Source organism: Diabrotica undecimpunctata, chromosome 5 (genome assembly GCF_040954645.1).
Source record: "Diabrotica undecimpunctata isolate CICGRU chromosome 5, icDiaUnde3, whole genome shotgun sequence".
Classification (NCBI taxonomy): Eukaryota; Metazoa; Arthropoda; class Insecta; order Coleoptera; family Chrysomelidae; genus Diabrotica; species Diabrotica undecimpunctata.
Genome location: NC_092807.1, coordinates 95,287,032 through 95,301,772, shown reverse-complemented (window position 1 = coordinate 95,301,772; position 14,741 = coordinate 95,287,032). Strand labels below are relative to the sequence as shown.

Sequence of the window (14,741 nt, the reverse complement as noted above, 5' to 3'; positions counted from 1 at the left end):
TTCCTTAAATAATTCTTCTGAATACAAGTTAAAGAGTAAAGGCGATAGTATAGCCTTGTCTCACTCCTGTTTTTATATTTATTTCATTTGACAGTTCTTGTTCAACTTTTATTCTTACCACTTGATGCCAGTAGATTTGTAATTATTCGTAAATCTTTATCGTCCAATCCAGCTATAAAAGCCATTTTCATACTTTCCTGTATAACAGAAATTTTATAATTAGAACTGACATTAGCGCTTTGCACTGGCTAATGGATTTTAAATGGCTTTTACTGAGCTTTAAGTTGCTCAGTGAATAGAGAGACACCAACAGTATAATTTCGACGTAGTACATCGAAAAGGGCTTCTCCATAACAATGCTGATATTCTTTCTGGGCAACCCTGCTTGAAACGACAGTGCCAGTACTGTAAAAGACTTGAAGGTAAAGAGAACATAACCGAAGAAGTACGTCTCCAGATATCCAGAGTTGTACAGGAGGAAGATGATCGGACTTCCCTGGAAACCTTTAAAAAGGGCCAAAAGAAAGATAATGACAAAAGTCATACGAAAATGGCTTTAAAATGGAGTAAGACCTATTTGGTAGGAAATAACCAAATACAGTGGTACTATAAAGTCGTATTGGGCTCAATGGGAATCTTTCTTCTCTTCTTCTACGGCACTACAGCCCAAAATGAGCCTTGGCCTCCTTTATTTTTTGCCTCCACCCTTGTCTGTCTGTGGCTGCTCTTCTCCATACACGGACTCCTAAAAGTGCTTGTGCGTCGCTGCTTACTGTGTCTTTCCAAGTCGCAGGCAAGCTTTGTTTGCCTGCGTTATCCTTTTTCGTATTTCTCCATCCTCTGCTCCATCGGCATATATTTCTACTCCCAGGTATGTAAACTTTCCAACCGTTTCAATGTCATCTTCATGCATAATGTTTTGTGGGATTATATTTCTTCTCGTCTGTACCATTATTTTTGTTTTTTCTGTGTTAATTTCCAGACCTAGCCTTTTCGTTTGTGTTTTTAACTCTGCGTATGCTTCCTGTGCTCCTGTTGATGTTCTACTCATAATATTAATATCATCGGCGTAGGCAGCCAGTTGAACCGTTTTATTGGTCAGTAGGTTTTCTCGTCCAGTTTGCATTTGCCTAACCGCATACTCCAGTGCCAGGTTAAACAATGTTGGTGCCAGCCCATCTCCCTGCTTTAGTCCCTGCGAGATTTTGAAAAAGTCTGTCCGGTTGTTTTGTATTCGTACACATGCCTGAGTTTCATCCATTGTGGCTTTAATGAGTCTAATCAGCTTATGTGGTATTGCTAATTCTGCCAATATATAGTATAGTCTGTCCCTTTTGACTGAATCGTATGCCTGTTTGAAGTCTACAAACACGTTGTGAACATCAATGTCGTGTTCCCACGATTTGCTCAAGACCTGCTTGACTGTAAATATTTGATCCATTGTCGATCTTCCCCGTCTGAAGCCCGTCTGATATTCTCCAATAATATTTTCTGCTAGTGGTTGGAGTCGCTGGTTTATAATATACGTGAGGACTTTATACGCTGTACATAGTAGAGAAATTCCACGGTAGTTTTTGCACTGGAGTTTGTCTCCTTTTTTATAGATTGGGCATACTATACTTTTCTTCCATTCGTCGGGTATTTTCTCTTCTTGCCATATTTCTTTGATAAGCGCGTGGATATGACTTGATAGGTGGTTGCCACCTACCTTATACAGTTCTGCTGGAATCTCGTCAACTTCCGGGGCTTTATTGTTTTTCTGGGCCTTAATAGCTTCGAGAACTTCCTCTATGGTTGGAGCTTCTACTTCAACTTCGTTCTCTTCTACATGGTTCGTACCCATTTCATCTTCCATATCTACTTGTGTTCCAAGTAGGGTCTGAAAATAATGCTTCCAGGTTTCTGTGACTTTCTGTTGGTCACTGATTATTTGCCCACTTTCATCTTTGCATAGGCTTGTTTGAGGTTTATATCCACTTTTTATCTTTTTTAGGTATTCGTAAGCTCCTCTAGTTTCGTTTTTTTTTAAATTTTGTTCCATTTCTTCTATTTGTCCATTTTCATAAGCTCTCTTTTTGTTTCTGCATATCTTGTCTGCTTTCCGTCTTGCGACTTCAAATGATGTTCGTCTTTCCCGTGTTCTTCTTGTTATGTACATTTTGTGCGCTTCGTTTCTTTCTTCTATCGCTTGCCTGCACTCGTCATCAAACCATGTTCCTCTTCTCTTCTTTTTCTTGTTTCCCACGGTGGACGCTGCTGCTGTCAGCACTGCTGTTTTGATATTATTCCATTTGCTCTCTATGGAGTGCAGTTCTTGTGTCCTTAGCTCATTTGTGACTTCTTGCTCGAACTTCTCTCTACATTCCTGAGCCTTCAGTTTTTCCAGATCTAGTTTGTTTGTTCTTTGTTGTCTTTCGTTTCTTTCTCTGTTAACTCTGCACCTAAATTTGGTTTGCAGTAAAAGATGGTCTGATCCACAGCATGCTCCTCGTCGTGTTCTCACATCAGAGATACTACTGGCTGCCCTTTTGTCTATCATCACATGGTCAATTTGATTGGTTGTGGTTCCATCTGGTGAGATCCACGTCATTTTGTGTATGTCTTTATGTGGGAAGCATGTGGAGCTTATAACCATGTTTTTACTGGTGGCAAAATTTATCAAAAATCTGGGAATCTTTCCAATGGTCTATTTTATCGAAAGTGGAAGAGTCCCGATAGAGTACGTATAGTGCAATAAGTTGTACTGCCAAAATCACACATTAAAAGTGTGTTACAAGAACTTTATAGTAGCCTTTCTGGAGGATATTTCGGAGTTAAAAGACTACTTGACAGAATTCGAGACAGATTTTACTGCGTCAATTGCCGCCGAGATGTAGAAGATTGCTGTAAGAAAAGCGATTTATGTAAAGGTAGAAAAGACCCTAGAAAAAGAAGTCGTGGTAAACTGGCACAATATCTTTCTGGAGAGCCTTTTGAACGAATTGCAGTGGATATTCTCGGTTCACTTTTGATGACAGAAAGAGAGAATAAGTACTTAATGGTCTCAATGGATCATTTTTGAAAATGGCCTAAAGTTGTTCCCCTTCCTAATCAAGAAGCTTGTATAGCACACTTCGTATCAAGACATGGAGTTCTTTTAGAGTTACATTCTGATCAAGAATGAAATTTTGAATCAGAATTATGGCAAGAATTAATGAAAATCGTGGATATTAAGAAAACTCGCACTACACCTCTCCATCCTTAATCAGATGGAATGGTCGAAAGACATAATAGAACTGTTTGACAATACCTTTCAATGTTAGTCGCTGATAATCAAAAAATTGAGATACTTTAATTCCTCTATTCCTATTAGCCTATAAAAGTTATGAAGTAGCTGGTTATTCTCCATCGAGGATAATCGCCGGAAGAGAAATGAAGCTACTCAAGATCTTATTTTCGTAAGATTGCCTTCATGCGAAGAAGAACGTTCATCTCTGACGTACATTGAAAATTTGGAAAAAAAAAAATTGGAAAAGCCTACGAATTCACTCGTAAAAGTTTGAAGCTTTAAAGTGATAAAGCCAAGGCCAGGCTCGACATGCATGCTACTGGTATAACTTTCGAAAAAGGTAACCCAGTATGTTTATACAATCCCACACGTAAGAAAGGGTTTTGTCCGAAACTTCAACGAAACTAGGAAGGTCCGATCATGGAACTGATTCACCCTATTATTGGATTCAATCGATTGCTGATAGTCCAGTTATTCGAGGCTAATAACTATAAAGGGGAAAGCGGTGTTATGAAAGTTCGGTAAGATTTATCCCACATAGAAAAAGTCCCTTGCCGAAAAAGAAGTAGTTCGAGAACATTCATGATATCGAAAATTAATGAAATGTCTAGTGAAATTTGGAACGTTAGAAAATATATATATAAACATATGTTTTTGACAGTTAACAACAGTTGTATTTAAGAATTTTGAAGTTAGTTATCATTGTAGTTAAAATGTTGTAAACAAGTTGGTGTTAAATAATAAAGTTGACTTCTAAGAAGGGTAACACTATGTTCAACAATTTGACTTATTGTAAATCATGAGTATTTTTGGAACACCACTGCTTAATTAATGTTCCTAGAAATTCTGGCCACTACATTTGAAACCAGCTATACTATTACAGAACATCTGCAGTGTTATTTATGAAATAAGTTATAAAAAAAGAGTAGTCAAAACATGTGTGATTATTTTTATTGTTTCATTTCAGATCCAAAATGTACTCGTTTTCAATTTGAATGTCGTTCGACCCGAGAGTGTATCGCTATTTATAATGCCTGTGATGGAATCCCCCAATGCGCCGATGGAAGTGACGAAGGTCCAGAATTAGGATGCCCGGAATCTTCCATAACAACAGCTACAGCTCTTCCTGTTGTACATGTCAATAATGTGCCTATACAACCTCTACTTCAAGTCAGATATGACGCTAATGTAAGTAAAAAGATTTTATTTTAGGAAAAGACAAAATTTATAATTCGTTATTATACATTTCCCTCATAAAATCCTTAGAAGTGACCAAAAAATAGTTTGGAAATTATTTATTAATTATAGTATTAAAATGCCGATATTATAAGTGATTAGAAGTGGTTAGAAAGATAAAATAAACTACTTTCCTTTAACTTCTACTACTTTCCCTATCTCTCGTTCTTATTTTTCTGAAACTTTTCATATTTTTCTGCTTCATGTTTATCTACGATGTTTTCCTCTTTATCTTCTTATATATAGTTATAGTTGCATCTTATATATAGTTATGTATCGGCCGTATTGTTAAGAACCTTTTTATATTCTTTGGTCAGAAGATAAAGTCGGCGAAGGTGTGGTGGTGGAATACCGCTCAGCACTGGTAACCAGTGAGTTGATGTGGATTTTAAGCACTTTTGATCTATATATATTAGTGGTCACTATTCAGCTACAGAATAAACAAAAGGTAAGCCTGAAGACGTAAGTGAAAATGCCAGTGCTCTCCATGTTATGCCGCAGAGCTTCTGAATCATGTTATTTTTGGTTTTTGAGCTGCTCTTTTGTGGTAGGCCCTTTTTGAGTTTTCTGGGGGTGCTTATTTCTGATCGCTTAATTACTTGAAATACTCTGTCGGTAAGCATCTTTTCTATTAATATGGCGGTGGATTTGCAAGGAGTAGTGCATAAGAGTTTATAAGGTCTTGGAATTGACTTGATTAGAGGAACTTGTACGCCAAGCTCTACAATGACTGGGCGATGCTGGCTATGTGGAAAATCTGGGGGAACACGTCTTATGACTATCAGAAAGGCGCTGTTATAGTCGTTTGATATTAATGGTAGGTCAGGGTTGTACTGCCGTGTACAGGTTGTACAGGTTGTACTTCCATGAGGCTGATTTAAATTTGCCTTTGTCTCTAACGTCAAAAATGAGATACAAATGCTCATCTTCGGTCCATTGGGGACTTAGGTATCCCCATTTATGCCATTCTTCCTGTATTTCCACTGCTTATGATGACTATTGAAGTCTCCTACGTACACCGCTAGATGGGGGTAAATTTACATTAGTGAGAATGCTACTGCCCATTTTTATAACAACGGTTTGTGTGTAGTTTTCAGACGAGGTGGTAACAAGGGATGCGTCTTCAGTTTATTTGTTATCACTTTGATGGTTAATTTTAGTGTTGTGTTTAATAAATTAATTCTTATATAATTTTTCTGGTCCGATTTGTCTCTCTTTTTGAAGAGCGGTATTAGAATGCTTGATCTCCATTCTTGAGGAATTCTGTTTGGTTCTGTTATTTTTTGGATTAGTTTTAATAGTTGCTTGGTCAGATCTGGTCCTCGCTACTTTATAAGTTCGTTCGATATTCTATCCTCTCCTAGTAATTTTCTATTTTTTAATTTCCTTAATGTTTCGTTTACCTCGTCCTCCTTAATATTTATTTCTTCGTTTGTCGTCATAACTGGTATTGGTGGATCATTATCGTCACCTTTAGCAAACAGGGATCCAGAGTAGTCTGCTCATGTTTCCTTCTGAATGTGTTTCGTTTTTATTAGTTCGTTCTTTTTTTTCCTTTGTCCTTCAGTGTTCCCTTTTTATTTGTCTTTCTAATTTTTGATTCGTTTATAATGGTTGTATGTCTGTTGTGTTTGTTGTGTTGTGTATTGTAAAAAGACTTTCTTCTTTTCTTCTAATTTTGTCTTCACTTCCTCTCTAAACCATGGAGTTTTCTTTTTTGATATGTTAGTGTTTGTTACTTTCCTCTCTTCAAGTGATTCTGTTGCTGCGTTAATTATGCCATTTTTGAGTTTTCCTCGATATTATCGTTTTCCATTATTTTATTCCCAGCGATCTTCTCTGATATTTTTTTTCTGTATAAATATTAAGTAGATTCCGTATTTAGTCCTTCGACTTTACAGGATGATTCTTATTTTACCTACATCTACTGAGTTAACCCATCTTACGTCGATTATTTTTGATGGATGTATCTCTCTTTTGGAGATAACATAATCTATCATCGATCTTTGGACACGGGTGTTATTGAATGTATATTTGTGTTGGTCTTTGTTATCACAAAATATGTGTTATTTTCTGGGCTGTATACTCAAATGATGTTATGGTCTTCGTTTTTCATTCTTATCGTTGCTGTTACAATACTTTTTGATATGTACTGACACTTTGTGATGTGATTTTGGTTACTTTGGTGTGTTAGTAAGGCTACAAATTCTTTGGTCCTGTTTTCTTTTGCTACTCAACTGTAGATTAGTATATATTCACCTAATTTTGATTGACCTTTTCCTTTCTTTTTTGTTTCCTGTAGAGCGCAAATTTCTATTTGTTTCTCTTTCAGCACTTGAGTTATTTCTATGTCCCTTTAGTTGAGCGATCTAATATTCCATCTAGTAATTCTCATCCGGGTTTTGAATATTTTTCGCTTGTCCTTATTTCTTATCGTGGTCGTCTTCATAGCATTAATCCGGTTCCGAGGCTGTACATTATTTCTTTGAGCAGATTAATAAACGTCGACAGGTTGAATTCTATTTAACCGACTGGATAATTTCCATTTATAATAATTCTTTTTGACGAATGACGAATTCGAAATGAAGGGCACACGGTTTAAAGCATGAAAGTCCAAAAAACATGGTTTGTGTGTTTGTGGTAGGTCTCTGGTATCTTTCTTTTGGCTTATCATACATTTACTAAAACCATGGAAGTCACAAGTTATTTGTCGAAATTGACAGAAAATTTGAAATTTGAGAAAATCAATCGTCGAACACGGCTTAAACATTGATAGTCACAGTGCTGCAACGTTAAAACAATGAAAGTCCACAAAAACACACTGTCAAAAAAGTTGACCAAAAAAGTAGTAAATTGACTAATTTACTAATGTTTGTATTTTGAGAACGATTTCCGAAGTGGAAATTGAAACGTCAATAAACGTACTTTAACCTTTAATTGTGGCTTATTCCCATTTAAATAGTAATTACTTTAACATGCCACAAGAAAATAGCTTCAGAACAATAAATGATAGCTTCAAATTATTGACTATTATTGATGGAAGTGTTTGTAATTCTTGTATCAGTAGAAACTAATTGTAATTTTATGGCCAACTAGGAAAAAACTAGTTTTTCGAAAAAGTGATAAAAAGCAAAAAAGTTTTAAAAATAATGTGTCAAACTAATGATGCCATAAAATTCATTTGATTTGAACGTACTCAAAAGTTTGGGGGGATTTAGGGCTGCACACCTCCCTTTCAGAACAAGAAAGTAACGTGTCCATTTTTATTACAAAAAATGTCAAGTAGTTTAGGAAATAATGCAAAAAACAATTTTTATTTTGTAACTTCAAAGTACTGTAACTTTTTTTGTGTACACATTTTTACTAAGGTAAGTTGGATTCAATCAATTTATTTTTGTCCCCGGAATGGCTGATTTAATTTATGACATACCTTTTGAAACACCCTGTATACAAAGGATTCATTATTCCAGGCTCAACTTTATAACAAACAAGTAGTGCTTTATGAACGTTGAGAACTCCCTTGAGATCGCTTAGTTAGTGTTTGTTTACGAGATCAGAAATAAACTTTAATTAATCAAGTTCTACTTCACGTTTTACTTTCAATTACTATCTAGGGTAGTGTATTTTACATTTTACAGGCCAAGGCAGAGTCAATAAGAACTTTAATTTTAGAGAACTTTCAAAAAGTTCTGATTATTTGTTTCAAATCTTCGATTGGCTCTTATATTGTCACTAACATATATAATTGCATAATTGTTTCCACAATAATATATGATTAGTGCTTATAAAAATGGCAAAGTTGTAAAAGGTGCACAAGGCCGTGTAATTTGGACCAGTGTGTAAATCGGTCCGAGTATCTTACTCTTTCGTTACGAACCATCCCTAACCAAGATGAATTTAAAACGTAACCTCGTTCGAATGAGTTGGTTGGTACCTCTATGGAAGGTTATTACTCTATCTTTTACGTGGTCGTCCCAGACTTCTACCGATTGGTAATTCATCGCGTGCTATTTTGACGACACGGGTCTCCCGCATTTTGTTTATGTGGTTATTCCATTCTTTTTAAGAATTAGAAAGTAATTAAGGAAAGTGATATTACTGTAGATCGTGTCTTTACTGCCGATGGATCACTTAATACTTACTTCTCTTCAAATTATATGGCAGACCATAAAAAAGTTTAACTGTTGAAAACATCAGCGAATGGCAGGAAAATTATTTCCCAGAGTATCTACTATTGAAATAGCTCTGAATAGTTATAGAAGAACAGGATTATGGCTTCCCGACCGTGTTGTGTTCAACGACGCAGATTTTGCAGCTGCAGCAGTACCCGAAAGACAGCTCAATCCAGATCAAAAGGACCCCAACATTTCTATAACAGATTTTAATACTTCCTTACCATCAGGGACCATTAATATACTCGATTATACTTACATCGATTATCATTGCGCCGAGTTTTCGACATCCTCTTCTATGTCTTCTTCAGTTCTTCCGAGGTCTCAGTCTCCCGAGTCCCCAGACACTACTAAACTGAACACTAATCAAAGCATTACTGATACTGGGAATAGAGGACGGGTCATTTTTACCGTCGATGATGACGTGGTTTAGGTGGAAATTGGCGCGGGGGCCAGTATGGAGATGAACATTTCTGACAGTAGGATTTTGATTGACGGGTGGACGGTCTTTAAGTCAAAGGTAACCGTATGCTGTCATCTCTTTCATTGAGACAATTTCCCCTTTTTTGGGGCTATAGTTCTGGATTTTTCAAAATCAATTTTGTGAGCTGTATGAAGATGGTATTGACCTAGAGCTGAAATTGAGTATGAATTGCGAACAAAAATGGATGTTCATCAATCCTATTTTGGATTCTACGATTTGTCTGGTCTATATAGGATCGGGGGAAGTCTGCACAAGGAATTTTATAGACTCCGTGTTGTTCATTTGGAATGCTGTCTTTGATTGATCGGAGAAGAGATGAAAGTTTTTGTTGGAGGTAAATATTGTCTTTATTCCTATTGATTTTAGAATTTTGTCAGTGACTGAGTGAAGATTGATGTCTGTGAATGCTCCTATTTATGTGATTTTCGCAGTAACCGTTTTGGATGAGGGCTTGTTTTAAACTAGATAGCTCAGTGGGCCTACTTGCATCATCGCAAAGACGTGATCATTGATCTGGAGACAAGCGTATTAATAACTGAATTACGCAAGATCAGGAGAGCAAGGTGACATTTTTATGGTACCTTTTGTACTAAAAACTCTAGAAACGTAATGTTTAAAAAATCTAACACCTCCGTGTATTGTGAGCTGAACAGTTTTCTTGCTACAACCAAATTTTATCCATATTATAAGGTAATGCTCAAACTAATGGAATTATGTGATTTCTCAGGAGAGCTACGACGACACAAAGTGCCCGCACTGAAAAAAGGGCCAATGACGTTGCCACCTAAAATACCAGCCCAGACGTTGACTTTTTGACGGTATTGTATTTTGTAAGAAGCACTTATGTGCTATTTTCTGCAGATTATCCTACGGTAACAGATGGATTGCGATGACCAGTTAAAGAAAACGATATTAATCTGTAAACAAGATGTTTTTCGTGAAATCTTCGTCAGATTCGTCGATTAGATCATGTCTTCACAAAACACCATCCGTCGTTCATAATCAGCAATGAAAATTTTCTGAGTTCTTTGCAATTTGTAGCAATGGTACTTGTTTTTTTTTAACATTTCGTACAGTTTTAGCACTAATACCAGTTTCTCTTTAAAGTAGGGTAGTGTTACAAGAAAAATTGATTTTACCTAGACTATGTACGGCAGTTTCACGCCATTCCAGTCTTCATTAATTGCACAGGCTGGTTGATTTTAATCTTCATCACTATTCGTGCATTTTCTACAATTATTGACACAACCAGATGTTTCAAAATTAAAAGTAATGTTGTGAATTGTAGATTTTGTTGTATAGGGCCTTCGAATGAAAACGAAAACCTACCAATTATATCGTCGGCGCTACTTATAGAAAAATACCTTTTATGAAAGGTTACCATTTTCCAACTTAAAATATCAATTTCGTTATTCTGTTTGTTTACGAATAAAGCCAGAATTATTACTAATGAAAAAATAAACGTATATTTAACGTTTTTGTTATCAAAACTGAATGTTACTGTGACAATAATGGAATTCAATCTAATGGATGTTAAATTTCTCAAACAAGCTCGTATGTCGGTACTAATTTCATATTATATTTAGTCACGCGACACTGAGGAGTAGGCAGCTTGAGACTTTGACGGTTATTGTATGTCTACAGAACAAGATACTATTACGTTACGAGTGAAGGGAGTAGGCAGATTGGGACCCCGAACTCGAACGGAACCATATCCCTCTTGATAATGGCTCCAAAATGGGTGCCGAAACGACGAGTTATAAATTCTCAACGCCGTTCTTCCCAAGAACTTTCATAATAATTCCTAATTTTCATATATAAATATATATGTATATATATATATATATATATATATATATATATATATATATATATATATACAAATCTTTACTGTCGGCTAATAAATCTGTATAAATCTCTATTTAAAGAAACACCAAGGAGACGTATTTGTCAAGAAATCAGCTTCTGCTTTACTTTTTGTATTTTCACGGTCGATAAAGATATTTCTTTTCAAAGGTAACGTTAAATCACGTATATGGTCAAACGAGTAAATACATAAAATATCCTATTCGCTTTTTTAGTAAGGATTCTTCTCCCGTGTGGTCTGTACAAACGTGATAAAGTTATTGGCATTGATTTTGTTTGGTATTTTGAACTAAATTTTTGTTTGGGTTGATTTTTAATTTTACGTTTAATAAAAGTATTATTGTTAATTTTTTATATTTAAGTTCTTATGGAGTAAAATAAAACTTAAGTGATCAAATCAAAAACTTAATAATACGAAATAACGAATTAGAAAAATTTTTCACCAAGTAACAAAAAACAAAATTTGTTTAATCTATTAATGTTTGTATTTTGAGAACGATTTTCGAAGTGAAAATAGAAACGACAATAAACTTATTTTAACCTTCAATTGTGGCTTATTCCCATTAAAATTTTAATTTCCTTTAAATCATTTAAAATTTCAGAATTCAAATTTAATTTAAATATCCAGAAAAATCCTAATGTACCTTAAATCAAATCGCTAAACAATTAAAAAAAATTCGATAGATGTCGTTTTGTTCTTCTTCTTTTGCCATCATAGTCTTGGATGGGTCTTTACCTAACTGGTTATGTTCTTGCATTCAGACCTCTCCTGTGTTCTTTTTCTCCATTGTCTCCATTGATTGTACAAATCGTACAATATCGTGCCCTTAATTTAACTCATTAATCTCATCGTTTATTCCAATTCTCCAAGTGCCGCCCTCCTCTTGCACCGAATCATATACTTTTCTCATCTTTCTCTTGAATTTCTTGAGCTGCTTGTCATCTTTTTGTCATTAACAAGGTTTTTTTTTGTCCAATATTTCAACAGCCTTTGACTGTCCACTCCTGGACATAAGCCTTCTTTTGGTCTTCTTGCCTTTTATTTTACATCGTCCAGCCTTTTTAGAGGACAAACCTAGGGATCCAGTGTACGATAAGTTTTGTTCACCTGGTATCACCTTTTCTGGCAAAATATCCTACAATAGACCACTTTAATACAGTAGCACGTTGTATTCCATCATCTACCTTTGTTTTTCTACGTATTTCGTCATGGTGGACGCGATCTTTTAAAGTTATTTCCAGCATAAGTCGTTCCACTGCGCGCTGTGTTACTCTCATTTTATTGGCGCTTTTTATGGTCAACATAATTTTCTGTAGACCGCATGTCATCACTGGAAGGATGCAAAAATCTAAAACTTTTTTATACCTTCAGATTTGGGAGAATATTATTTTTCTTGAGGACAATTCTAAGTTTGCCAACAACAGAACTGTTCAACTTTATAAGATGACCCAAGTAAATATATTCTTCTACTCTTTCTATCATTTTCTTCTCCACAGTAACTGATACTTCCTCCAAAGTAAGAATCTTGGTCTTTGTTAGATTCATTTTCAAACCTACGCTCATTAAAACATTTTTTAATTCTAAAAGCATTTCTTGTAGCTAGTTGAGTTTACTATAAATTATGACAATATCGTCTGCAAAGCGGATATAATGCAGGTATTGTCCGTCAATATTTAAACCTTTTTGCTCCCAGTTAAGCTGCTGGAAAACGTCCTATAGGGTCAATGTCAAGAAAAAATCGTATCGTCTTGTCTCACTCCTCTGAATTTTGCTAAATTTTCTGTTCTCATAAATTTTGATTTCTAACTTTTACTTCTTCTCTCGAGTCTATTTTTAGGTTATCGATTGCTGCAAATACGACCCACAGTTCGACTGAATATCAAACGCTTCACAAGGCTAAGATCGTGGGACATTGTATTCGTTGCATTTCTCTATCAATGTTCAGATTTTCTGAATCTGTTCTATAGTGCTATAATCTTTGAGAAAACCTGCCTATTCTGGAGCTTGATAGCTGTCGAATTTATTAGATAACCTGTTGGTAATAATTTTTGTGAGAACTTTGTATGAATGCGGAAGTAGGCTTATGAGCAGATAATTTTCGATGTTCTGTTTATCCTTCTTTTCTCTCTCATCTGCTAAACATTTATTCAAAAGAACTCTTAGGGTTGAGTATACGTAATTTCTTCATTTTTGACGTCTGGTAGTTCTCTAATCCAGTATTGATAACATCAATCGATCTTACGCTGTTATGTCGCGCATTTTTTGAGGAATACATCTGTTATTTTCACCTTATTTGACGATGCCCAACTATGTAAAGGCATACCACACGCTCTTGTAATATTACTTTCATTTTCAGGTGTCCTTTTGAGTGTCATGGCCTTGGTTTTTATTTTATTTATTTTAAACAACTTTTGCTTCGGGATCAATTTCCCTAAACACTTTCATTAGTCGCTGTTTGCTGCTGCTAATGATAGCTACATCATCAGCATTTGCAGTAAATTGTACCGATTTGTTATGTATATGGTTGATAGGGAGACGCTATCTCATTCCCACGTTGATGTCAAATAGGGGAGTCAGTTATATTTTACGTATTTTAGTAATCATTAGGACGATGATGATAATTACAATTGCAATCTGGTCATAAACGATCAACGGGCAATTCCAATTTAACCTAAATTACTACTGTACCTTAAAATTATAAACTAAGTCTATAGCGTCTCTTATCTAAGATAATAACATAGTGCACCAGTCTAACATGCACACTCAACTTTTCACAATTACCCAAACTAGTTCAAAAGACTTTGTCCTCTTCAATCTTCTAGGTTATCCAGTAATATCGGAAAACTGAATTGCCTCAATAGTTATTGCTCGTTACTTCCTGTTATCTTCTTGATAATTATATTCAGTTTCCATTCTCAGGTCCTTATGTAGGTATCAAGGAGCATGTACAATGTTTCTCATTGTTGAATTGCTCTGGAATCTTTGTATTATTGTTATATTTCTTGGTCTAGCATACCCTGTAGTAGTCATCCAGAAGTTCATACAGGTCTCAATATTTGTTTGAAAAATAGGAAGTTGTTATGAATCGACAGAGTGGAGTTCTTCATTATATTTTATTACATTATATTTTATTACATTATATTTAGTTCTTCTTTTTTTTTTCTTGACGTGAATCTTCCAGCGTAGTTTGGCATCTAATGTTATACCTAAATACTTAACTGTATCTGCACATGGTACTTGAATATTGTTGATTATATCTGGTATATATTATATTTTTTGCTGTTAAAATTAACATAAAACTTTATTTATCCTGATTCTCCATTTTTTTTCCTATTTATGGATTTAGTTAACTGCTATTTGGAATTTTTGGTCGCTTCTTCACTAGTCGTCTGCACTGCTTGGATAGTATCATCATAAAAGGTGGCAACTGGCAAAGGTCTTCCAGTACATGTATATAACACCTGTATAGCAGGTAGTATAAGATCGTACCCAACACAGTGCCTTGTGAAACATCTGCTGTAATTTCTTTCAAATTTAAAAAAAAGTCTTTCTGCGTAATTCTAAAATGCTATTTACGACTGCAAAATTTGTGAATACTCTTTGGGCAAAAGAGTGATTTGTGATTCTGTGCACCTAGTCGACTGTTGAGTGCTTTTACTTAATTCGAATTGATGTGTCGGAATTAGATTCTTTGCTGCAATAATGCGTTTAATT

The 14,741-nt window shown here is 35.2% G+C and overlaps 1 protein-coding gene across 4 annotated transcripts in view; it reads left to right on the top strand.

Moving 5' to 3' along the window:
* LOC140441500 (uncharacterized) overlaps positions 1 to 14,741 on the top strand; it is a 116,931-nt gene that overhangs the window by 31,344 nt on the left and 70,846 nt on the right. For all 4 annotated transcript variants that reach the window (XM_072532257.1, XM_072532256.1, XM_072532259.1 and 1 more), the window contains exon 4: positions 4,236 to 4,456. In XM_072532257.1, coding sequence (XP_072388358.1) covers positions 4,236 to 4,456 — 221 coding nt within the window. The remainder of the gene's footprint in view (positions 1 to 4,235; positions 4,457 to 14,741) is intronic.